The sequence below is a fragment of the Bombina bombina genome, chromosome 1 (genome assembly GCF_027579735.1).
Source record: "Bombina bombina isolate aBomBom1 chromosome 1, aBomBom1.pri, whole genome shotgun sequence".
NCBI classification, from domain to species: Eukaryota; Metazoa; Chordata; class Amphibia; order Anura; family Bombinatoridae; genus Bombina; species Bombina bombina.
Window position 1 is genome coordinate 1,100,707,333 of NC_069499.1, and position 26,746 is coordinate 1,100,734,078.

The 26,746-nt window shown below is 37.9% G+C and overlaps 1 protein-coding gene across 1 annotated transcript in view; it reads left to right on the plus strand.

Annotated features, from left to right (window-relative positions):
• Positions 1–26,746, plus strand: part of LOC128643557 (rho GTPase-activating protein 39) — a 231,139-nt gene that overhangs the window by 60,212 nt on the left and 144,181 nt on the right. The window contains exon 2 of the mRNA XM_053696430.1: positions 21,035–21,460. Coding sequence (XP_053552405.1) covers positions 21,035–21,460 — 426 coding nt within the window. The remainder of the gene's footprint in view (positions 1–21,034; positions 21,461–26,746) is intronic.

Genomic DNA, 26,746 nt, shown 5'->3' on the forward strand with positions numbered 1-26,746 from the left:
CCAAGTACTAGTGCGTCTAATTCTTTCACCCTGCAAGATATGGCCGCAGTTATGTCTACTACCCTCACTGAGGTTTTATCTAAACTGCCTGGGTTGCAGGGGAAGCGCAGTAGGTCCGGTGTGAGAGTAAATGCTGAGCCCTCTGACGCTTTATTAGCCATCTCCGATGTACCCTCACAATGTTCTGAGTTGGGGGTGAGGTAATTGCTGTCTGAGGGAGAGCTTTCTGATTCAGGAAAGATGTTCCCTCAAACAGACTCGGATATGACGGCTTTTAAATTTAAGCTAGAACACCTCCGCTTGTTGCTCAGGGAGGTTTTAGCGACTCTGGATGATTGTGACCCTATTGTAATTCCACCAGAGAAATTGTATAAAATGGATAGATATCTAGAGGTTCCTGCTTACACTAATGTTTTTCCGGTCCCTAAGAGGATTTCGGACATTGTTACTAAGGAGTAGGATAGACCAGGTATTCCGTTCTCTCCCACTCCTACTTTTAAGGAAATGTTTCCCATATCAGACACCATTTGGGATTCGTGGCAGACGATCCCTAAGGTGGAGGGAGCTATTTCTACCCTGGATAAGCGTATAACTATACCTATTGAGGACAGTTGTGGATAAAAAATTTAGAGGGTCTTCTAAAGAAAATATTTATTCATCAGGGTTTTCTTCTGCAACCTATAGCGTGCATTGTTCCTGTAACTACTGCAGCTGCTTTTTGGTTAGAGGCTCTGGAGGAGGCTCTTAAGGTTGAGACCCCATTAGATGATTTTCTGGATAGAATTAGGGCTCTCAAGCTAGCTAATTCTTTCATTACCGATGCCGCTTTTCAACTGGCTAAATTAGCGGCAAAGAATTCAGGTTTTGCCATTTTAGTGCGTAGAGCGTTATGGCTTAAGTCCTGGTCTGCTGACGTGTCATCAAAATGTAAGCTTTTAGCCATTCCTTTCAAGGGTAAGACCCTATTCGGGCCTGAACTGAAAGAGATCATTTCAGACATCACTGGAGGAAAAGGCCATGCCCTTCCTTAGGATAAGACAATCCAAGTCAGTCTAGAGACCTAACCAGATTTGGAATAAGGGTAAACAGGCCAAGAAGCCCGCTGCTGCCACCAAGACAGCATGAAGGGGCAGCCCCCGATCCGGGACCGGATCTAGTAGGGGGCAGACTTTCTCTCTTTGCTCAGGCTTGGGCAAGAGATGTTCAGGACTCCTGGGCTTTGGAAATCTTGACCCGGGGGTATCTTCTAGACTTCAAAGATTCCCCTCCAAGGGGGAGATTTCATCTTTCTCGATTGTCTGTAAACCAGACAAAAAGAGAGGCATTCTTACGCTGTGTAGAAGACCTATATACCATGGGAGTAATCTGCCCAGTTCCAAAAGCAGAACAGGGGCAGGGGTTTTACTCCAATCTGTTTGTGGTTCCCAAAAAAGAGGGAACCTTCAGACCAATTTTAGATCTCAAGATCCTAAACAAATTCCTTCAAGATGGAGACCATTCAGACTATTTTACCAATGATCCAGGAGGGTCAATTTATGACCACCGTGGATTTAAAGGATGCGTATCTTCACATTCCTATCCACAAAGATCATCACCAGTTCCTCAGGTTCGCCTTTCTGGATAAGCATTACCAGTTTGTGGCTCTTCCCTTCGGGTTGGCCACAGCTCCCAGAATTTTCACAAAAGTGCTAGGGTCCCTTCTGGCGGTTCTAAGGCCGTGGGGCATAGCAATGGCACCTTATCTGGACGATATCTTAATTCAGGCGTAAACTTACCAACTAGCCAAATCTCACACGGACATTGTGTTGGCTTTTCTAAGATCTCACGGGTGGAAGGTGAACGTAAAAAAGAGTTCACTTATCCCCCTCACAAGAGTTCCATTCCTGGGAACTCTGATAGATTCGGTAAACATGAAAAAATTTCTGACGGAGGTCAGGAAATCAAAGATTTTAACCATCTTCCGAGCTCTTCATTCCATTCTTCTGCCATCAGTGGCTCAGTGTATGGAGGTAATTGGACTAATGGTAGCGGCAATGGACATAGTTCCGTTTGCTCGCTTGCATCTCAGACCACTGCAACTATGCATGCTCAAACAGTGGAATGGGGATTATGCAAATTTATCTCCTCAGATAAATCTGGATCAAGAGACCAGAGACTCTCTTCTTTGGTGGTTGTCACAGGATCATCTGTCCCAGGGAATGTGTTTCCGCAGGCCAGCATGGGTCATAGTAAAGACGGACGCCAGCCTATTAGGCTGGGGTGCAGTCTGGAATTCCCTGAAAGCACAGGGTGTGTGGACTCAGAATGAGGCTCTCCACATGATAAATATTCTAGAATTGAGAGCGATATTCAACGCGCTTCAGGCGTGGCCTCAGCTGGCTTCAGCCAGATTCATAAGATTCCAGTCGGACAACATCACGACTGTAGCATATATCAATCATCAGGGGGAACAAAGAGTTCTCTAGCGATGATAGAGGTTTCCAAAATAATTCGATGGGCAGCGACTCACTCTTGCCATCTATCCGCAATCTATATCCCAGGAGTGGACAACTGGGAAGCAGATTTTCTAAGTCGTCAGACTTTTCATCCGGGGGAGTGGCAACTCCATCCGGAGGTGTTTGCACGATTGATTCATCAATGGGGCACACCAGAATTGGATCTGATGGCATCTCGTCAGAATGCCAAACTTCCTTGTCACGGGTCCAGATCAAGGGATCCTCAAGCAGTACTGATAGATGCTCTAGCAGTACCTTGGTCGTTCAACCTGGCTTATGTGTTTCCACCATTTCCTCTCCTTCCTCGTCTGATTGTCAGAATCAAACAGGAGAGAGCTTCAGTGATTTTGATAGCACCTGCGTGGCCACGCAGGACTTGGTATGCAGACCTGGTGGACATGTCATCTCTACCACCGTGGACACCTCCACTGAGACAGGACCTTCTCATTCAAGGTCCGTTCCAGCATCCAAATCTAGTTTCTCTGCGGCTGACTGCCTGGAGATTGAACGCTTGATTTTATCCAAGCGGGGATTCTCTGAGTCGGTCATAGATACCTTGATTCAGGCTCGAAAGCCTGTCACTAGGAAAATTTATCATAAGATATGGCGTAAATATCTTTATTGGTGCGAATCCAAAGGCTACTCATGGAGTAAGATCAGGATTCCTAGGATTTTGTCCTTTCTCCAAGAAGGATTGGAGAAGGGGCTATCAGCTGGTTCCCTAAAGGTACAGATATCTGCTTTATCAATTTTACTGCACAAGCGTCTGGCAGATGTTCCAGGCATTCAGTCGTTCTGTCAGGCTTTAGTTAGAATCCAGCCTGTGTTTAAACCTGTTGCTCCGCCATGGAGTTTGAATTTAGTTCTTAAAGTTCTTTAAGGGGTTCCATTTGAACCTATGCATTCCATAGATATTAAGCTTCTATCTTGGAAAGTTCTGTTTTTAGTTGCTATCTCTTCGACTCTAAGAGTTTCTGAACTATCTGCATTGCAATGCGACTCGCCTTATCTTGTTTTCCATGCTGACAAGGTGGTTTTGCGTACCAAACCCGGATTCCTTCCTAAGGTTGTTACTAATAAGAATATTAATCAGGAAATTGTTGTTCCTTCCCTGTGTCCTAATCCTTCCTCTAAGAAGGAGCGTCTGTTGCACAACTTGGACGTGGTTCGTGCTTTGAAGTTTTACTTGCAAGCGACCAAAGATTTCCGTCAAAAATCTCTCTTTTTTTGTCTTTTCTGGAAAACGTAGAGGTCAAAAAGCTACGGCTACCTCTCTTTCTTTTTGGCTGAAAAGCATCATCCGTTTGGCATACGAGACTGCTGGACAGCAGCCTCCTGAAAGAATTACAGCTCATTCTACTAGAGCGGTGGCTTCCACATGGGCTTTTAAAAATGATGCTTCTGTTGAAAAGATTTGTAAGGCTGCGACATGGTCTTCACTTCATACCTTTCCCAAATTTTACAAATTTGATACTTTTGCTTCTTCGGAGGCTATTTTTGGGAGAAAAGTTCTTCAAGCAGTGGTGCCTTCTGTTTATGCATCTGTCTTGTCCCTCCCGTTCATCCGTGTCCTGTAGCTTTGGTATTGTATCCCACAAGTAAAGGATGAATCCGTGGACTCGTCGTATCTTATAGAAGAAAAGTACATTTATGCTTACCTGATAAATTGATTTCTTCTATGATACGACGAGTCCACGGCCCGCCCTGTCAATTTAAGACAGATTATATTTTTTTGATTTAAACTTCAGTCACCTCTGCACCTTTTAGTTTCTCCTTTTTCTTCCTGTACCTTCGGTTGAATTACTGGGGGGTGGAGTCAAGGGAGGAGCTATATAGACAGCTCTGCTGTGGTGCTCTTTGCCACTTCCTGTTAGCAGGAGGATAATATCCCACAAGTAAAGGATGAATCCGTGGACTCGTCGTATCATAGAAGAAATCAATTTATCAGGTAAGCATAAATTTACTTTTTTTGTTCATTCTCATGTTATTCTTTGTTGAAGAGATACCTAGGTAGGTAGCGTGCACATGCCTGAAGCACTACATGACATGAAATAATGCTGCCATCTAGTGCTCCTGCTAATATATAACATAGTAGCAACACTGCTGCTATATAGTGCTGCAGACACGTGCACACTCTTGAGCTTGCATTTCTGCTTTTAAAATAAGGATAACAAGAAAACAGAAAATTTGATAATAGAAGTAAATTAGAAAGTTGTTTAAAATGTTATGTTCTATCTAAATCATGAAAGAAAAAAATTGGGTTTTATGTCCCTTTAAATGGTCAGTAAAGTAAAAATGAAAACGTCATGATTAATTCAGACAGTGTGTGTGCAACTCTAAGTTCCATCTTGCTTCTGTTAGCAAATTTCCTTCATTCTTTTAGTATTCTTTGTTGAAAAGCAAGCATACGTAAGCTCAGGAGCTGGGAGCTAGCTGTTGATTGGTGGTCACACATATATGCCTCTTGTCATTGGCTTACCAATGTGTTCAGTTAGCTTTCAGAAGTGCATTGCTGCCTAGAAACATTGCTAGGCCTGGTAGCTACCTGGTGAGTCAATGACAAGACGCATATATGTGCAGCCATCAATCACCAGTTAGCTTCCAGTAGTGCATTGCTTCATCTGTATCTACTTAGGTTTGCTTTTCAACAAAGAATACCAACAGAACAAACAAAATTGATAATAAAAATGGAAAGGCTCTTAAAATTGTGTTTTCTTTCTGAACCATGAAAGTTTAAAGGGACACTCAAGTCAAAATTAAACTTTCATTATTCAGATAGAGCATGCGATTTGAAACAACTTAACAATTTACTTCCATTAACAAAATGTGCACAGTCTTTTTATATTTAAACTTTCTGAGTCACCAGCTCCTACTGAGCATGTGCAAGAATTCACAGAACAAGCGTGTATGCATTTGTGATTGGCTGATGGCTGTCACATGGTACAGGGGGAGAGGAAATAGACATAACTTTTAAAATAGTCTGAACTTCAAATGAGCAGTAGATTTTTTTTCTGACAAAGTGCTATTGCATTGTCTTGTTATCTTTCATTTGTTGATTATGCAAATCTACTGTGTTGACTGGTCCTAAACTTTTTATGTCCTTGTAAGCATTATTAAAAGATTACCCAGGCAATCATTGGAAAGTTGTTTAAAATTGTGTTGTATCTTAATCAGAAAACTTTAATTTAGACTTTAGTATTCCTTTAAATCTTGTATTCTATAAATTAAGCTGCAATAATTTAACTGAGCATTAACCACACCATACCTGCAGATTTTTAATAAGAAGAAAAAAGTAAACATCCCCTAGGCACATAAACTCTATTATATACCCACTCCCAATAGGTAGGATCTATAGCCCTAAAATATTAAAATTTAAAGTGACAGTGTACACCAATTTTTTTTTATTTATTTTTTAATAATGAAAATAGATCAGCAATACATACAGTTCAAAATAGGATACTCACATGTATCCGAGTAAATATATCAAAATTTTACATATATATTAAATATCCCAAAGGGAAAAGGGGGGGGGGAGTCAATTATACCCATCGAGCCAGCCTGGGTATCCATTATCATACATATTGGTATACATGAATATATTCAAACATCAAGAGAGTCCAATTAGCAACAACGACACAAAAAAAAAAAAAAAGGATGATCACCTCCCTCCCTCCCCCCGCCCCACCCCCCCATCCACTCCGAGCCAATTGGGCCTCCCGCTCGGGGCTTTCTCACTATAATTGTATATTAATAATACGTTCTATATTAACAGTGAAGTCTTTACCCTGGCTTAGGATAAAATCTTTCCAAACCCTTAAGTATGAGTTATCTTTTTTCCTTTCTAGCCTGTAGTCATGGGCTGCGAGTATTGCAGTATCAGAAAGAAGTTTTTTTGCTTCCTTAACCGAGGGGACTCGAGGTTTGGAGCAATTATCAAAAAGAAGTTTTCTAAGATTAAGTATCGCTGTTAGGATGAATCTCTTTTTATTCCCCCATGAAGAACAGGGGGTCAGTAAGATTATAGAGTTTATTGAAAACCTTACTTTAACACTTGTTGTTTGTGAAAGTAAATATGCTACCTTATGCCAAAATTGGTTCACCTTCGGACACTCCCACAAGAGGTGTCCCAAATCTGGATCACTTAAGTGACACTTAATACAAAAATTCTTGACATTGCAATTCCACTTAGCTACCCGCCGCGGGGTGAGATAATCTCTATTAATGATCCTAAACTGCGTTTCTCTTAGATAAGTTGAAGGAGAAATAGATAATGTTGTCCTTAAACTATTTTATAGTTGATCTATAGGGTCTATCAAACTTAATACTTGTCCCCAATGTAACCTAGCTCGTGCTATATATTTTTCTGTCTCCGCAGACCTTAGGATTTTATATATGGAGGATAGAGAAGATTTTTCCCGTTTAAGATGATCCATTAATGGGTGTTCATGGAAGATCTGGGGAAATAGATACAATAGCTTACGTATATAATCTTTAACTTGCAAGAAGTAAAACATTTGTTTCTTCTGTACTGTAGGAAAAATATTTTGAAATTCTGCAAAATTATAAAGTTTTCTAGTCTTAAAATAGTAAAACTCTGCAACCGAAAGGGCTTTAATAGGTGACCATAGACTAAAAGGATTAACTGAATTACCTAGTGGGAAATACCAGTTACCTTGAATAGGTAGCCATTTAGAGGCCGCAATAGAATGTCCTAGTAGCTTCATGGTATTTCTCCATGCTCTTAAGATATCTTTAAGTAAGGGATGGTAATCAATTATCTTGCCCAGAATCTTGTTTGATGCGTGTAATATAAAGCCCGTAGAGTGGGGGGCACAAATCTGTTCTTCTAGATACCTATCAGATAAATTAAATGACTGAAACAGCCAGTCTATTGGAAGTCTTATTAAAGTTGCTAAATTATACCATTCCAAATTGGGTAGTGATAACCCCCCTCCCAAATATGGTTGGTACAGTATTTATAGTTTTATTCTGGGTTTCCTCCCACTCCACAGGAAGTATCTCAATGCCCGATTGAAACGCCATAGATCCATTTTTTTTTATAAGAAGAGGAAGCATTCTACATGGATACAAAATTTTTGGGACTATGAACATTTTGTAAAGATTAACTTTACCCGAAATTGAAACCGGCAACGCTGCCCAGCTTCTCAATTTTATCATAGTTTCTTGGAGGACTGTAAGAATATTGCCATGATACCAGTCATCGGGGTTAACAGAGAGTTTCAAACCCAGGTATTCCAAAGCATTAGATTCAATAAATTCATAGGTCTGATGTTTATTCCCTCTATTCAACCAAATTACCTTTGATTTTGCCAGGTTGGTTTTATAGCCAGAGACGTTCCCATAATCCTTCACAAGATCTAGGACTAGATTAATAGTGTCTTTCGGGTTACTGACATACAGGAGTAAGTCATCGGCAAATAAAGATACCTTTAGCACTTCCTTGCCTATATTAATTCCTATAAGAAGTTCCCTCAATTTAATTTCCAATGGCTCCAAAACTAAATCAAAAAGTAGGGGTGAAAGGGGGCACCCCTGACGCGTGCCTCTTGAGAGTGTGAAAGATTGAGTTAAATCGTTATTGATCATAATTGATGCCTTGGCATCTGAATAGATATTACTAATAAAGGTGCAAAACTTTTCCCCGAATCCATATCTGGCCATAACTTTAAACATAAATGGCCATTCCACTCTGTTGAAGGCCTTCTCTGCATCCAAAGATAGCAGGAAGGCCTCCGGCAGAGCAGATCCACCACTATTGTACTGAGAGATAGCATGCAGTATCTTCCTAACATTTTTCTCAGATGATCTTCCACTCAGGAATCCCACCTGATCCTCATGTATGATTTTGGGTGCAATTAGCTTCAATCTTTCTGCCAAGATCTTCATCATAATCTTGTAATCAAGATTAAGCAGGGATATCGATCTATAAGCTGTAAAATCTAAAGGATCCTTATTAGGTTTAGGGATTAGTACAATATTTGCCCTCTTGAAATCTTCCGAAACCTTAATATTTTCTTCAAAGTACCCTTTATATAAGTCTCTTAAGACTGGAGTAATTTTTTCTAACAGTATTATATAAAACTCCAGGGGCAGGTTGTCTGGGCCTGGTGACTTTCCTTTAGCTAATGATTTAATAACCCTTACTATCTCCTGATCGCTTATAGGCTTATCCAGAGCTTCCAAATCTGGTCCTGATACCAATGGCACTTCTAAAGAGTCTAAAAATCGGTCAATCTCCTCTACTTGAGGTTGCTATGATGCATAGAGGTCTGTGAAAAAATTACGAAATAGCAAAGCCATTTGCTCCTGATCAGAGGTGATACAATTATCCTTTTTGATAGCCACGATAGGTTTACTTTGAGTTTGTGTTTTAAAAATAGAAGCTAAAAACTTGCCTGCTTTATTACCATATCTTTTAAATTTGGCTGCTTTGATTTGTATTGATTCTTGGGCTTGTTCTAATAGAAAATGGTCCCTTTCCTTTTTATTAGAGAAATAAGTTTCTCTATTTACTGTAGTTGGATTCTGTGTATAACTAGCGTAAGCCTCTTTAAGTTTATTTGATAGATCCTGATGTTTAGAGACTTGTTTCTTTTTTAATCTGGCCATGTACGATATTATCTCTGCTTTTAAGTATACTTTAGCCGTTTCCCAAAAAATAAGAGTATTACCTCTACAGTGAGCATTAAAACAGCAATAATCTTCCCAGGCACTAACCAAAAAGGACTTGAATTTGTCTGAGTTAGCTAAATAAACTGGAAAGAAAAAAGAATTAAATGTGTATGGTTTCTTAACTTGAATTTGTAGTACTACAGGAGCATGGTCAGAAAGAGTAATTTCCAGAATTTCACATTTAGAAATTTTAGGAACCAAAACTTCTGATACTAGGTATAGATCTAGTCTAGACATGGTATTATGAGACTTAGAATGACATGTAAACTCCTGAGAGTTGGGATTCATATTCCTCCAGATATCTATAAGGTTGAGTGATTGGGAAAGTAAGCTAAAGATTTTTTTTCATATTTAAGATGGGACCCTATATAGTTCCCTTTTTTCCTACTTAAACCCAATTTGATTCTATTAAGAATCGAGTTCGGGGTGATGTTAAAATCCCCTGTTATAATTATGTTATCTTTTGCAAACTTCAAGATATTCTTAAGTAACCGGGTCCAAAATACTACATCTGAGCTATTGGGACCATACAGGTTAACTATTAAGAAAATCTGCTTTTGAATCTTCATTCTAACCATTATATACCTGGCCTCTCTATCTTTCACTACCTTAATGATTTCCTGTCCAAGATTTTTGTGAATCAGGATCATAACCCCTCTAGCTGCTTTCCTATATGAAGCAAAAAAAGATTGTGTAAACCCGCGTATCTTAAGTTTATTGTGTTCAACATCGGAGAGATGAGTCTCCTGGAGACAAATAATATCAAGAGCCTTTTTCCTTAGGAAGTTTATCACCGCTTTCCTTTTAATGGGGGAGTGGATTCCTCCCACATTCCAAGAAATCAACTTTATCTTCTAACTATTTTTGAAGATGGTTTCTAAGCAGGCCTTATCCGTAAATATAGAAATAGTGAGTAGCCCGGATCGGGAAACACAACAATATGTATCGAAAATGACCGGGGATGAAAGGGCGGCGGGAGGGGAGAGAGGGAGAAAGAAGAAAAGAAAAAGAGAAGAAAGAAAGAAGGAAAAAAAAAATTGTATACCCTGTATTTATCAAAGTATTTCTAGTAAACAGTAAGGACCACATATACACATCTATTAAAGAAAAAAGACTTTCTCCCATTGAAAATAAACCCAAAGAATAGTGATATAAACAAAAAAGTGATATTTAAACCTTGAACCATTTCTATCACAAAAAATGACCCTTTATGATTCAGGTTCACAAAAATGGAGCAGTGTATCTATAATATCATCTAGTAATCCTGTAGTGTATATTTCAATTCCTAAAATATAAATACCTTCGTGCATATAAAAGAGAAACATATATAAAAAAAAAATAGTGTTTAAACCTTAGCCCATTTCTGTCAATAAGGAACCTTTTTGATTCAACTTTCCAAAGGTGGAACAATATATCAATTATCTTATCTATTAAACCTATGATGCGTACTTCAATTTCTAAAATATATATATCTTCATACATATAAAAATCTTTAAATATAAAAATATAGAAATAGTCCTAAACACTTTCTCCTATCTTCCTCCCCTCCCCCACCCTTAAGGGGGTGGAGAAGAGGTGGAGAAGAGGAAAAGGGGAAAAAAGAAAAAAACAAAAAAAAACAAAACCTATTATTTATCAAAATATTTCTACTATACATTTAGGTCTAAGTATACACATCTCTCAAAACAGTGCATTCTCCTATTTATAATAAGCCCAATAATTAAATAACAAACACATATAAACATTCCATGAGATAAAAAAAAAAAAAGTGATATTTAAATCTTAAGAAAGACCTTTTAAAATCGAATTTACAAAACTAAAACTGTACATGAATATTCTTATTCAATACAAAAAACATCCCCTAGGCACATAAACTCTATTATATACCCACTCCCAACAGGTAGGATCTATAGCCCTAAAATATTAAAATTTAAAGTGACAATGAACACCAATTTTTATATAACTGCATGTAATATACCTTACTATACAGAAGAATATGCACAGATGCTGATCTAAAAATCCAGTATAAAACCTTTTAAAAACTTACTTAGAAGCTCCCAGTTTAGCTCTGTTAATGAGATTAGACTGGGGCACCCACTGAAAGGGGCTGTGACAAAAAAGAGCAGACACTCCCCTTTCCCTGCATATGAAAAGACAGATAACATAAAAAGTCTGTAAACTCCTCCTGAAAATCATTTTTTTTTTTACAAAAACACTACCAGATGGGCTATATAAATGGGTCATCTACAAAACATTTATATAAAGAAAAATGTAGTGTACAATATCCCTTAATACATTATTTAGTATCTATGGAATAAATGTTAATTATTATTATCTCATCAGAACAGAGGCCACATGGAAATGCCTGACATACGTTTCACAAAATGCTCTTTCAAAGGCAATTTACATAGTCTTTTTCAATGCTTTTAAAAAACATTTTGCGAAGCATACATCAGGATTTTCGATGTGGCTTCTGTTTGTTCTGGTGAGATAATGATGGGGCTGTGAGACTCCCTAATCTTGTCAAGAGACCGTGAGTATTGATGATATTTCATTGAATATATAGTGGTTTATCTTTACTTAGTCTTTTTTTAGGAGGCATAGTACGGGGATACCCAATCTTTTTAAATTATTTCTGCAGTTATATGGTGACGGAATAGAGAGTGTCCATTCCCTTTGTCCCTTCAAAGGTTAAAGTGAATGTCAAGTTAAGGGTATTAGATAAAGTCAAGCGATAGAAGTTAAAAAAAATGAATGACACTTTCATTCATGAAATGGTTAGGAAATACTTATTTTTAGAGATATTTCAAATGAAACGCTGTACGTAGCAGAGCTGAAACTCTGGTCGCCATTTTTAGTGCAGACTCAAGATGCCTAGAGGGGTTAAAATGCATAGCATTATTGTGGTTTGGCTCAATAAATAAGGACAGACAGTATGTTTCCTATACAAACCTTATGGTAACTTGCAGGCACCCCCCCCCCCAGCACATTTAGTATCCCCTTAATTCATGGTAAACTTTACATATGCGTTCCGGCCACCACACTTTAAAACTCATATTTTTTCTTTGCTAATGGTTTGATCTGCTCTCCAATCAGCACTTTTTTTTGTAGCTAGAGTGCCGATTGAACAACTGTGCAAAACGTTGGCTCACAAAAATGAGTTTTGAAGTGGGGGACTGGAGCTTGTGGTATTAGAATGGCACGGCTACAATAAAATGAAAGTTACAGCGCATCTTTATTACAAGCAATCAGTTGAAGAATTAAAGTCCATCTAAAATATCGCTTATATTCCGGACCTGATCTTAAAACATGTAACGACTACCATTACTTTAATGCAATTAAAGCCAAGGTATGTGTTTTTTTTTTTGTTCCCCCCCCCCCCATAATAAAAAATTGTTACAGTTTTAAAGTATCGTCTGTCACCGATCCTTTAAACAAGTCACTGTGTTCATTAGACTTTGATAGAGACTGATTCATCAGGTATGATGTTAAAGTAAAGTAAATTTATAACATGTTGAATACACTAATTAATTTGTCAATATTTAATTAAGCTAATTGCTAACTTTTTCCCCACAATTTGTTGTATAATTATGAAATAAATCATCTTTATAATTCCCTATCTTTCTGATCTTGACTCCTCCCAACCACTACTTCTTATTTCCTTCTTAATATAAGTAGAGTCCACTGCATCATTCCTTACTGTTGGGAAATACTGAACCTGGCCACCAGGAGGAGGCAAAGACACCCCAGCCAAAGGCTTAAATACCTCTCCCACTTCCCCCAGTCATTCTTTGCCTTTCGTCACAGGAGGATAGCAGAGAATTTTCGGATGCCATGTTCCGTCTCAGACCGTTGCAACTGTGCATGCTGAGGCAGTGGAACGGCGATCATTCGGGTCTGCCTCAACAGATTTCTCTGGACAATCGGTCCAGAGAATCGCTCTCTTGGTGGCTCTGTCCAGATCATCTGTCCCGAAGGACATCCTTCTTAAGACCATCTTGGGAGATTGTGAATATGAACGCAAGTCTATCAGGATGGGGATCTGTTTGGGGTGCCAAGAAAGCACAGGGCCTGTGGACTCGGGAGGAATGCTCTCTCCCGATCAACATTCTGGAATTTCGGGCAATCTTCAATGCTCTGAAGGCTTGGTCCCTTCTGGGTTTGTCCCAGTTTATCAGATTCCAATCAGACAATATCAGGGGGGAACGAGAAGCTCCCTAGCAATGAGGGAAGTATTTTGGATTCTGGAGTGGGCAGAGGCCCACAGCTGTTCGCTGTCAGTGATCCACATTCCGGGTGTGGACAGCTGGGAAGCCTTTTTTATCCGGTGGGAATAATCTCTCCATCCTGAAGTGTTTATGGAGATATGCAACAGGTGGGGGACACTGGAGATAGATCTCATGGCGTCCCGTCTCAATACCAAGCTACACAGATATGGGTCGAGGTCCAGGGATCCTCAGGTGGAGCTAATAGATGCATTAGCAGTGCCTTGGAGGTTCAGTCTAATTTACCTTTTCCTGCCGTTACCACTCCTTCCTCTGTAGTAGCCTGCATCAAGCAGGAGAAGGCAATCAGTGTTACTGATTGCTCCATCGTGGCCGCAAAGAATGTGGTTTGCAGATCTGGTGGGGATGTCATTGATCTTCGTGTAAGTTACCTTGTCGCAGGTATCTGCTGGAACAAGAAGGTCCTTTTGTTCATCAAAATCTAGATTCTCTGAGGCTGATAGCATGGGGATTGAACGCCTAGTCCTAGCCAATAGAGGTTTTTCTGAGAGAGTTATTGATACTCTCAATCAAGCTCTTAAACCGGTTACTCGTCACATCTATCATAAATGTGGAAGAACCTACTTATTCTGGTGTGAAGAGCGTGGATTTTCCTGGCATAAAGTTAAGGTTGCCAGGATCCTGTTGTTTCTCCAGGATGGACTGGAGAAGGGCCTTTCTTCTAGTTCCCTGAGGGGGACAGAATTTGGCCCTGTCTGTTTTATTGCACAAGAGGCTCGCGGAGCTTCCAGATGTACAGTCCTTTGTTAAGGCTCTGACTAGGATCAGACCTGTGTTTAGATCTAATGCTCCTCCTTGGAGTCTAAATCTTGTTCTTAAGGTTTTGCAATGGGCTCCATTTGAGCCTATGCATGAAGTTGACATTAAATTGTTGTCCTGGAAGGCTCTTTTTCTACTGGCTATTGCTTCTGCGCGCAGAGTATCTGAGATTGCCGCCTTGCAATGTGAGCCTCCATATCTGTTGTTCCATTCTGATAAGGCTGTCCTATGTACTAAGTTAGGTTTTCTTCCTAAGGTTGTGTCAGACTGCAACATCAATCAAGAGATTGTGGTTCCTTCCTTGTGTCCCAATCCTCCTTCTTCGAAGGAACGTTTGCTTCAAAATTTGGACGTGGTTCGCGCCTTGAACTTCTATCTTCAGACTACTAAAGATTTTAGACAAACTTCTGCCTTGTTTGTTGTCTATTCCAGGAAGCGTAAGGGTCAGAAGGTCTCTTCAACTTCCTTATATTTTTGGTTAAGGAGTGTTATCCGCTTAGCTTGTGAGACAGCGGGACACAAACCTCCTCAGAGGATTACGGCTCATTCTACTAGAGCAGTGGCTTCCTCTTGGGCCTTTAAGAATGAGGCCTCTATGGATCAGATTTGGAAGGCGGCTACCTTGTCCTTCTTACATACTTTTTTTTTAAATTTTACAAATTTTTGATATTTTTGCTTCAGCTGAAGGGTTTTGCAGGCTTTGGGGCCCTCAGATTAGGGTCCGCCTCTCTTTTTGTCCCTCCCGTTATCATTCAGTGTCCACTAGAGCTTGGGTATAGTTTTCCCAACAGTAAGGAATGATGCCGTGAACTCTCCTTATATTAAGAAGGAAAACCATAAATTATGCTTACCAGATAATTTCATTTCCTTCTGTATAAGGAGAGCTCACGGCCCCCGCCTGTGTTCTCTGATGGGCAGCCCTCTAAATTATGTTTTTCTTCTGGCACCATTTATACCCTGATATTTCTCCTACTGTTCCTTGTTCCCTCGGCTCCTCCTGGTGGCCAGGTTCAGTATTTCCAAATAGTAAGGAGTGATGTCGTGGACTCTCTTTTTATACAGAAAGAAATAAAATTATCTGGTAAGCATAATTTATGTTTTTTTAGTCTGGGACCACTCTATACGTGTCTCAAAAGTGCGTTCACAAGGGTTTCTGTAGTAAAGTGAAGCTCTTGTCCGCACTGTAGCCGTCAGGATTGGAGCCGTCTGTAGGGAGCGCGCGATTATTCCAAGTTCAAAAAATAAATTATAGTGCATGCGCAGATCATCAAGGATGCGGATGACGTCGATTGACAGCCGCCTAACGGCCAGATTTTCAATAGGCTAAACAAAAATTGTGACCAACACATACAAATTAAAAATAAATAACGGGTTTAATTTGCGGCCAGAGGAAAAGTGAGTAAAAACGGCGATAACTTAGTTTAAACTCAAAATTTAAAAAAAATGATGAATGAAAGTCTTAGTGATTTTGAAGAACAAATAATATTAGAGTTCCACATGAAGGTAACTTTACCTTCACTTTAACTTGTTAAATATATACCAGTAATTTATTTTCAATGATTTCACTTTTTTTCTGGGAATAATGTTTTTAAATTCAGAAATGAAAGTTGTTGTATTACCTGTTAACGACCTCACCAGCTCATGTCTGCCTAACGATAACACGAGTAAATGAGTAACTCAAATAAAATGCTAACTGCACTAGTACATTGACTATTTCCATAGCAGATGGCACTCTGGGTTCAACTGCTAAATGCATAACAAATCTATGGAACAATATTGTTTTATAAGCCTCAGCTAGGAGTCAGATTTTTTTTCTTTTGCAAAAGATTAGGATCCAAATAATAAACTACAACGAAGTGTAATAACTTTAATATGTGTGCCTTGGAACAGCATGTGGAAAAAGACACGAGCTAGATTAACTCCTTGGCTGCAATACAGTACACCCCTCTCTGGCAGCCACAGGAGAAAGTGTATTTAGTACATTTTGTTGTTATCAAAATGCATACTATGTCAATACTTTGAAGCCCATCATTAGTTGAAGGCGGATATCGTCTGCGCATTTTGATAGATATTACTTCTCGCTTGTACAAAGCATGCTTCCTTGCCTGGCTACTATGAACAGTTAAAGGGACATGATGAAACACATTGAGATTGTAGTGTAAATGTTTTAATTGTATATATTTAAGTGACTGCATTATATGTTTATTATTTATTTATCCCCCTTTTTTCTTTTGTATGTAACTGTATCTATTTTCAATTTCAAGAAAAATAGTTGCAGCAAACATGGTTAGAGACATGAGACCCAAACACTTTATTTCATGAGTTAAAGTATACAATTTTAAACAAATTTCCAATTTACTTCTATTATCTCATTTGATTCATTATCTTGGTATCCGTTGTTGAAAAGCATATCTAGATAGGATCAGAAACTTGGAGCTAGCTGCTGATTGGTGGCTGAACTTGTATGCCCAGGAGGGCAGTGCTGCTTCTTCAATAAAATATACCAAGAGAATAAAGCAAAATTGGGGAAAAAAAGTAAACTGGAAAGTTGTTTAAAAATGTATAATCTATCTGAATCATAAAAGAAACAATTTGGGTTTTATGTCCCTTTAATGCTATCTGAAATTTGACTCTCACCTAGTATGTTCATTGCAAGACTGCAGAAAACCATTGTAATCATGTTTGTTTTTATGTCCGGTTTTGAATTGAGTTGAGCCTTAGTCCCACAGGTTAGGAATACAAAAAAAAATGTGGGTCACAGGCTTTTTTGCAAGGCAGAAGAGAATTTCATTTAAAAGAAAGAAAATAATGAAAAAAATACCCTGTCATACATACTTTCTTTTAAAAAAATGCAATGGAGACAAATTTACTTTTACTATATATTTACATAGTGCATTGTAAGTACTCATAAGTGGTGACTGGAAACACTTTATAACACATTATTTTAGTCTAGGCTAATAACGCTATTTACTATACAGTCCTATGTACTTCTAAATTAAGCAAAAGGATATATATAGAGAATTATTTCTGAGGCTTCCGGATACTTTCATATGAGCAATTTGAACCTTTTAATGAATCTTGCTTTTGTATTGAGGGTATTTCATTTCTAAAATGCATATCGGGAACATCCCAGCAGATTCATATATTAAACCTCACAAGCTATAGGGCCATCAAATCCTAAGGTGTAGCCTTCAATAATTCAAAATCAATATTATTTTTTGAAAATAAACATATGCACGTACAACATAGTAATGTTATCTTTTATTGTGGTGTTAATGGGCTCAGGAGCAAGCAAGGAACCGGAGGAGCCAGCTACATAATTTTTAGTAGCTGGAAAGGGATTCTGGATAATGTCAAATTAAATACTTATTTTATAACAATGTGTATTTATTCTTTTCTTTTTTTTTAATAAGCATACCTTGTTTTTATTGGCCTTAAAGTGCGACTTTTATTAGAAACAGTTATAAAGATAAACAGTGAAGTGTCAGAATGTCAAATAGAAGGTATTTGTATATTCCTGGGCCTTCCATTGTCTGCTGCTTGCAGACACAGTTGCTAGTAAGGGAAGTTATGCAAAGCATCTATATATGTACTAGTGACGGGCTGTTTGTGAGGTGAGAAATACTCAAGTGCAACTCCTTTATAAAGAATGTGTTCTACATACACTAACGTTTCCTGTCCCACTTCAAACGTCTGCGTTTCAGATGAACCTGCACAATGAAGCCCCCATATTTGTCTTGCGTTTACTAGAGATTTAACCGTTCACGCCTTAGTTTTACTTTGCAGATAATTACAGCCTGTACAGAGGCAACTATAATCTGAGGTGTGGGTAAAACAAGGTCCAGCTGTGAGACTGGGTAGGGTTCAGCACTGCCTGAAATCATGAATGAGTTAGAACAGTGATTTTTAACCTTTTTTTTGCCGTGGCACACTTTTTTTACATTAAAAAATCCTGTGGCACACCACCATCCCAAAATTTAAAAAAAATCACACATTGTATCCTAATACAGCATATATATATACACATACAGACAAACACACACATACTGTATGTATTGTGCTGTTATGCCATGCCTCCTATAAACTACCCCTGCACTGGGAGTAAAAAACAAGCAAAGTTTAAAAAATATGTCACACTGTTGTCAGTCTGCCGTGGCACACCTGAGGATCTCTCACGGCACACTAGTGTGCCACGGCACACTGGTTGAAAAACACTGAGTTAGAAGATAACGTGATATTCTTCATTTCCAGATACCTCATTTTGCATGCAGATAACTAGGTTGTAGATAGACTGGTCCCTTAAAGCGACAGTAAATCATATAAATTACTGCAGTCGTTAAAAGAATTGCTGTAATGTCTGTTAAAGAGACACATTATGAGATTTAATATAACATGTTTAATTACATGTAGTTGAAAGAAGTTGCAATCTGTTTAATAAAGGTCCGCTAAATACAGTAGAATTGAATAACTGACAAATCTACAATAAAAATACTATGTATGTAATAGCACTTACTTTGCAATGAGCAGTAGAATATTTTCTGGCAAATTTTGATTCAGTTCCCTTACAAAGCATCTTGTGTAATAGAAAAAAAAGTTGCTAAATTAAAGGGACAGTAAAGTCAAAATTGAACTTTATGATTCAGTGTCCTTTGTTGAAAAGTAAATCAAGATAGGCTGATAGAAACTAAGAAGTGTGAACATATCTGTAGCATTCTATGGTTGCAGTGGTTGCAAGCATGGATAACATTGCAACATTACTATAAACATTGTTGCAAACACTGCTGCTAGATGGCTAAAGACACGTGCACGCTCCTGAGCTCACCTAGGATCACAAAGGATACCAAGAAAACCAAGCAAAATTGATAGTAGAAGTAAATGAAAAAGTTGTTTCAAATTGTATGTTCTTTCCATTCCATTTTTAAAGGGACACTATAGCTAAATATTTTCTTTCATGATTAAGGTAGAGAATACAATTTTAAACAACATTCCAATTTACTTCTATTACCTAATTTGCTTCATTCTTTAGATATACTTTAATGAAGAAATAGCAATGCACACGGTGAATCAATCACAGGAGGCATCTATGTGCAGCTACCAATCAGCAGCTACTAAGCATATCTAGATATGCTTTTCAGCAAAGAATATCAAGAGAATGAAGCAAATTAGATAATAGAAGTAAATTAGAAAGTTGTTTATAATTGTATGCTCTTTCTAAATCATGAAAGAAAAAAATTGGTTTTCATGTCCCTTTAAGTTTTATTTTGACTTTACTGTACCTCTAAGGGACATTATAATGCAAAAATAAAATGTTCTAATCTGATTACAGCATGCCTGCACTCAGACAGCAATGTTTCTGAATCTGGGTGATAGGCAGTAGGTGAGAGTGATGTAGGTTGGTATCTATGGGGACATCTATGGAGGCGACAAGTGCAGTGAGCACACAAGGATGTTAAAGTGAATGTCAATTTTGATGGTAAAGTGCCCGTTTTTTAAAAATTTGATTAAAAACAGGGGCACTTTAATTCATCAAAATTTACATTTCACTCCTGTTGAGAAAAAAACGTACCTTTAAATCTTCACAGCAGCTCCAGCTGGATAGGTCATCCTCCAATCACGGCTCCCCCCCCCCCCCCCCGGGGGAAATCGGTGTCTGATTCAACGCCGTGATTGGAGGAAGCCGAATTCCTCATTTTAGACCCAGGAAGAGGCTTTGCGACGGGGGAGGAAGCTGGAGTGAAATGTAAATTTTGATTAATTAAAGTGCCCCTGTTTTTAATCGAATTTTTAAAAACCGGGCACTTTAGCATCAAAATTGACATTCGCTTTAAGTAAGTAAGTAAGTAAGGAGACAAGAGTTCCTTTTGTTCAGCTGTGGACCCTCATAGCTTGGTTTCATTATTGGGCAGGGAGAGGGCTATTATTCAGTCTTATAGAAGCAGTCTCAGGGCCTGATGATAAAAAAAACCTGCTGCCATAGAGAGAAATCACACAAAATCTCTGAAAATATATTTTTTAGACCATATATTGTAATGTATGTGCTACAGAATTTTGCGGCGCTATACAAATAAATGATAATAATAATGTAGAAATCTCTCCTTCACATCCAGAATCCTGCATGGAGAGAGAGATAAGGCTAACATTTTTGTTTCTAAAACTGTTTTTTGAGGTACTGCACCATACTAGCAAGACTTTTTACATAATCTTGCCTGCATGGAGATCTTTAGATCATCTGTTCCTCAGTGTTTATGTACCAGTGTGCTGGGAATGGTTTCACTCCGTTTTGTTTGTCCAGTCAGGTGATTATAATTTAAACAAGTACTGATTACCACTCCAAGATGTACAAGTGTAGCCCATACAGGGATGAGAGTAATTCAAGCACTTGGTTAGAGTATCACATTAGCTGCTCTTGTACCAATTCCCTTTACACTAAGTACCCACATATATGACAAGTTTGATAGATGGATCTGAAAGAGCTTGCTATTTTACTTTACCTCTGGCTTCTTTTTGTTATCTCTGTGTATTAGGGGTGTCCTTTCAAAAAAGGAACCATATGTCTGTTTTGTAGGCACACAAGATCTTCAACAACCTACAACATTAGACCTAAAATGTTTTCATTATAATAATAATAGTTGACCGTAAGGCAACAAAAGTCAAAATTCAACAGGAAATACTTTGCAAATTACTAAATCATTTTGAAAAAAATTAAATTAAGAATTTTAATGTGTAAACAAGTTTGTGTATTATATATTTGTGTTATACACATGGCTGTTCTTTTGTTACCATTTTTTTTTATCATTCTAGCTCTGATTGGGTGGAGATCATTGAGCCACGGTCCCATGAACGGATGTATGTGAACTTAACGACTGGTGAGTGTGGATGGGATCCTCCTCCTGACCTACCTGTGCGCCAATCTAATGAAAACCAGTGGTGGGAGCTGTATGATCAGCAGAGTGGACGCTTCTACTATTACAATGCCCTGACCCACCAGACTGTGTGGCATCGCCCTCAGCAATGTGATATCGTACCTCTGGCCAAGTTGCAAGCTGTTAAACGTGCCTCCCAGCCTAATCTTGTTATGCGAGCCAGCCAGGAGCGGATTACACACCGTGGCAGTACCAGCAGTGAGAGCACAAATGTAAATGTAGATATCCTTCAGGATGCTGAGCATGGAAAGGATGGAGCTAAGAGGAGAACAGACAGTATGGATAGCAGGAAGGATTCTGGGAGGTGAGCCACAGTTTGTGTGTGTGTGTGTGTGTGTATATGTATGTATGTATGTATATATATATATATAGAGAGAGATATATATATATACAGACACATAGTGCTCAACAATATATGACATTGTTAAATACATTGTTTCAAACACTACTCACATATAGTACTCTAGACCAGTGATTTGCAACCTTTTTTTTTGCAGTGGCACACATTGTAGCCTAATACAGGATATATATACAGTGTATATATATATATATATATATATATATATATATATATATATATATATATATATATACTGTACTGTGCTGTCATGCCATGCCTTCTACAAACTATACATGACATATTGACATTCATTCACAAACAATCATAATGATTGTCTGTGAATGAATGTCAATGTCATGGTTGTAAATGATGCCTGATGAGCCTGTCACACACCTCCCAATATTTAAAAATTTGAAAGAGGGACACCCCTGCACTGTTGTCAGTCTGCTGCGGCACACCTGAGGATCTCTCACGGCACACTAGTGTGCCATGGCACACTGGTTGAAAAACACTGCTCTAGACACATACATCTCCTTAGCATATCCAGGTATGATCTTCAATAAAGGCTACTGAGAGAACAATGTAAATGTGATAATAGAAGTTGCTTAAAATGACATGCTCTATTTGAACCATTAATTTGTCTTTCATATCCAATTAGATTTTAACTGAAACATTAATAAGCTAGAAAATTCTGGGTTTGTGCTCCTTCTTTACAAACATTTGAAACCTATGCTCTGAACCTTCTGGCTAAGGCTGTGCCGTCACTTGTTATAGTTGTGTTTTGTATGCAGTGTAACATTTTCGGATTTCTTTTGAGAAAAGACTAAGAATTTCCATGAATATTTGTATTGAGAACATGGGAACTTTAAAGTTTTGCACAAAGAATATATACAAGAAATAAATATATGGAGAATGGGGGGGGGGGGGGTGTTCTTTCTTGAAATGTCATGATAAATCAGTACAGAGTTTGTGTTATTTTTTTCAACAAACTTTATTTATAAGAACTGTTTTCTCATTATATATATATTACATAATTATCTTATATTAGTTTGACAAAAAAATGATTTTAATGGGATATTTAAATTAAAAAATGTAATGTGCTGCAGTTCTTGTGGCTTCCAGTCAAGACTTTATCTATGTGTTAAACCACCTAAGTGTTCTGTTAGTGTTAGAGCATGTCTTTTTGCTTTTAAAATGTCCCTTTAAACTGTAAAACATGGTGTTGATCAATACTGCAGCATCTCACAACCTGACGTTGCCATCTGTATCTATCATCACAAGCACACACTGGAAGTCGTCCTTCAATACTTGGCAAACAGGTCTTTGAAAACAGAGTTTGTTCACAGTAAACTGGCAAATAAGCCTTGCAATCGTGACACTTTTTTAATAGCAAATAGGTATTTAAAGGACCCCTCCCGGATCTGTGCTGACAGTAAGCTCTGTCTGATTTGCTGTAAACAGATAAGCTAATCACTTTTTTTTTATTTTTTTTTATTAAATACCTTTTATTTGTCTGTGGTGTCCACATAATGGTTTATGCCACTTTGCAGTTTAGATGAAAACAAGCTTTGAACATCTGGCTGTAAGTCGGAAGACAAAGTGTGTTATTTGAGATGTCAAGTTATTCTAATTTAAATAATGCTCTTTTTCAGGCTTTTAATATTACTGTGATAGAAATGATTAGCAGAAAGACTGAAAGAGAACAGCTGCTAACATCTCCTGTCATTCTACTTCTGGCTTTTAGTTTTGACTTTGTGACACAAGTGACTTGTTTTTTGTTTTGTTTTTTAAATAGAGAGGTGATACCCATCGTGGTCATACATATGGGTAAAAAACAAAAAATCATTTAATTTTACTTAATCAAAAATAGAAATAAATTAAATAATTGTTACATAATGCTATATTTTCTAAAAACAATTTCTCATTTTCTCACATTAAACTATTAATGGCAGAGAGGAACACGCCACTTCAAATGTGACGACAAATATTTTTCAAAATCCAAAAATTACATTTTTAAAAAATAAAGAAGACACTTGACTACAGTGTCCCTTTTGTATGTGCATGTGTTCTAAAGGAATATAAGATTGTCATACGCATTCTAAATCCTAACAAGTCTGATTTTGGATCTATAAACTAGAGGAAATCAGAATATATATCTTAATCTTACTTATTTAATTTTATGTCTATTACTACTCTTTACTGTACATATGAATTACATTTTAGATTAGCATAGAATAATGAAATTTACAGAGATAACAGAGGGAAATATTAGACTGTCTACTTAAAAAGGGATATTAAACAAACATCAAATACAAATTATTAGCGTAGCATTGAGATCTCCCTGCCTCCCTCTAGTCATGGGTGCTGCCATGTTGAAAACTATCATTTACTACATTCCAGTGCTGACCTATTTGCTGCAGGGTAACCTAAGTTCCATAGTGGTAGCACCCATTGCACAATGCTACACTTTATCTGTTTTTTTTTTTTTTTTTGTGATCAAACTTTATTCAGTATTTAAAAGTTGTACAAAGTTAAAGCAAAAAGACATTCACAAAGTTAAAGTGAATGTAAACTCAGCCTTCGTTCTTAACAGCAGTGTAACAATTATCAATAAAAAACTTGAGTTTCATTCATCAAATTTAAAGTTTTTAAATGGATACCTTTATTTTCATTAATTTATATCAGTTTGCGGCTAAATCGTCCTCCGCCCGGCATTCGCGCTCTGTTGCTGACCTTTTTGATTGACGTCCTAATAGCCAATAACGGCTCTAACCACGGGGGGACCCACCCTCTTCTCATTACGTAATAAGTCCTTATTGCGCATGCGTTAGTCTTCGGTGCAGAGCTAATCTATTGTAAGCTCGTGCACATTACATTTCGCGCATGCGCAATAGTAACAAACATGGGGTAGCAATACATTCTTATACGGAGTCCTTTCATTTCCTCTGTATTGTCAAGCTTGGATTAGTGGATGTGAAAGGGCTCCGTATATAGGTTAGATATATCTTACATTGTACATTAGCAATAATGGAGGCTGATAATTATATGCCGGTTGCAAAGTAATAGACATTAGAACTTCAAAAAAGACTTACACTCGATATTTTTTTATTTGAAATTGGCTTGATTGAATTTTTTTTTCTTTTTGGAGATCCTGTCCTACGCCACTCACAACGATAGTTTTCATTGAATGAATACTCATTCAATGAATACTATGTTGTTATACAGCGTAAACAGAAGTAATGCATGCGCAAGGGAAAATAGACACAGGAGCGCGCAGTGCCTATACGTAAACAGCGGGTGGGACCGCTGTTTACGTAATATGGATGAAAATTAGGAATCAGTGAGTGGGAGGAGCGGGTAAGAGAATGAGCGATATGCTATATATAAAATAAAAAATAAAATACACATTTTATTAAAAATTTATTGTGGCGGTATGCTTAATTTGAGGAATCTCTATAAAACTAGATTACACAAACCGAAAAAATTGACATTCACTTTAAAGCAATAATACATTATAAAATATTAAATCTTAAAAACTGATAATACTGTTATCATGCAAGCTGGGATTTTGTGCCTAACACTGTAGAACAAATGCTCATTGTAGCCTGTGGATGATAGGAAGACCCCGTTCCACCATAGAGTTATATTCCCATACAGAGCTGAAACACTTCTTACTTTTCTTTTAAAGGGATATGAAACCCAAACTTTTTCTTTCTTGATTCAGACAGAGTATACAATTTTAAACACGATTCCATTGTACTTATGTTATCTAATTTGCTTAGTTATTTTGGTATCCTTTTGTTGAAAAGTGTACCTAGGTAGGGTCAGAAGTTGGGGGCTAGTTGCTGATTAGCAGCTGCACATTTTCCGTTGTCATTAACTTACAAATGTGTTTAGCTAGCTTCCAGTAGTGCATTGCTGCTCCTTCAATGAAGAATACCAAGAGAACAAAGTAAAATTGATAATATAAATGAATTAGAAAGTTGTTTAAAATTGTATGCTCTCTGAAACATAAAAGAAAAAAAAATTGTGTTTCATGTCCCTTTAACCCCTTGACTACCGGGACTTTCAGAGAAAAACTTGCCCAAAATACCGGTGATTTTTTTAGCATTTTTGCTATCACTCCATTTTGGTATATTTCATGCCACCATTTCACAGCCAAATGCGACCAAATAACAAAATTGTTAACTTTTTCACAAACTTTAGGTTTCTCACTGAAATCATTTACATACTGTTTGTGCAATTATAGCACAAATGATTGTAAAAGCTTCTTTGTGATCCCCTTTGTTCAAAAATAGCAGACATACATGGCTTTGCCATTGGTTTTTGGTAATTAGAAGGCTGCTAACTGCAGCTGCGCACCACAGTTATGTTATTCCCAGCAGTGAAGGGGTTAATCAGCTTGTAAGGTTAATTTTAGCTTTAGTGTAGACATTACCCTCCCACCTGACACTTCCCACCCCTTGATCCCTACCAAACAGCTCTTTCTCCAACATTGGTGTGTCCGGTCCACGGCGTCATCCATTACTTGTGGGATATTCTCCTCCCCTACAGGGAAAGGCAAGGAGCACACAGCAAGAGCTGTCCATATAGCTCCCCCTTTGGCTCCGCCCCCCAGTCATTCTCCTTGCCGCTCTGAACAAGTAGCATCTCCACGGGGATGGTGAGGAGTTTGTGGTGTTAGTTGTAGTTTTTTATTTCTTCTATCAAGAGTTTGTTATTTTAAAATAAAGCTGGTATGTACTATTTACTCTGAAACAGAACGAGATGAAGAGTTCTGTTTAAAAGAGGAGTATGATTTTAGCAGCAGTAACTAAAATCGATTGCTGTTCCCACACAGGACTGTTGAGATGAGAGAACTTCAGTTGGGGGGAACAGTTTGCAGACTTTTCTGCTCAAGGTATGACTAGCCATTTTCTAACAAGACTGTGTAATGCTGGAAGGCTGTCATTTTTCCCTCATGGGGATCGGTAAGCCATTTTCTTAGACTTAGAAAGAATAAAGGGCTTATTATGGGCTATTAACTGGTGGACACTCTTAAGGGCTAAATCGATTGTTTATTTAAGTTTTTATTTAAAGTTTGAAGTGGATTTCACACTTTTATTATTTGGGGAACGTTTTTTATCACCAGGCACTAGTTAAGACACCTTCCCAGTCAGGAAGGGCCTTTCACTGTATTAGGCAGAGCCTCATTTTCGCGCCATTATTGCACAGTTTCTTTTAAGTACAGTGCATGCAGATGCATGTGAG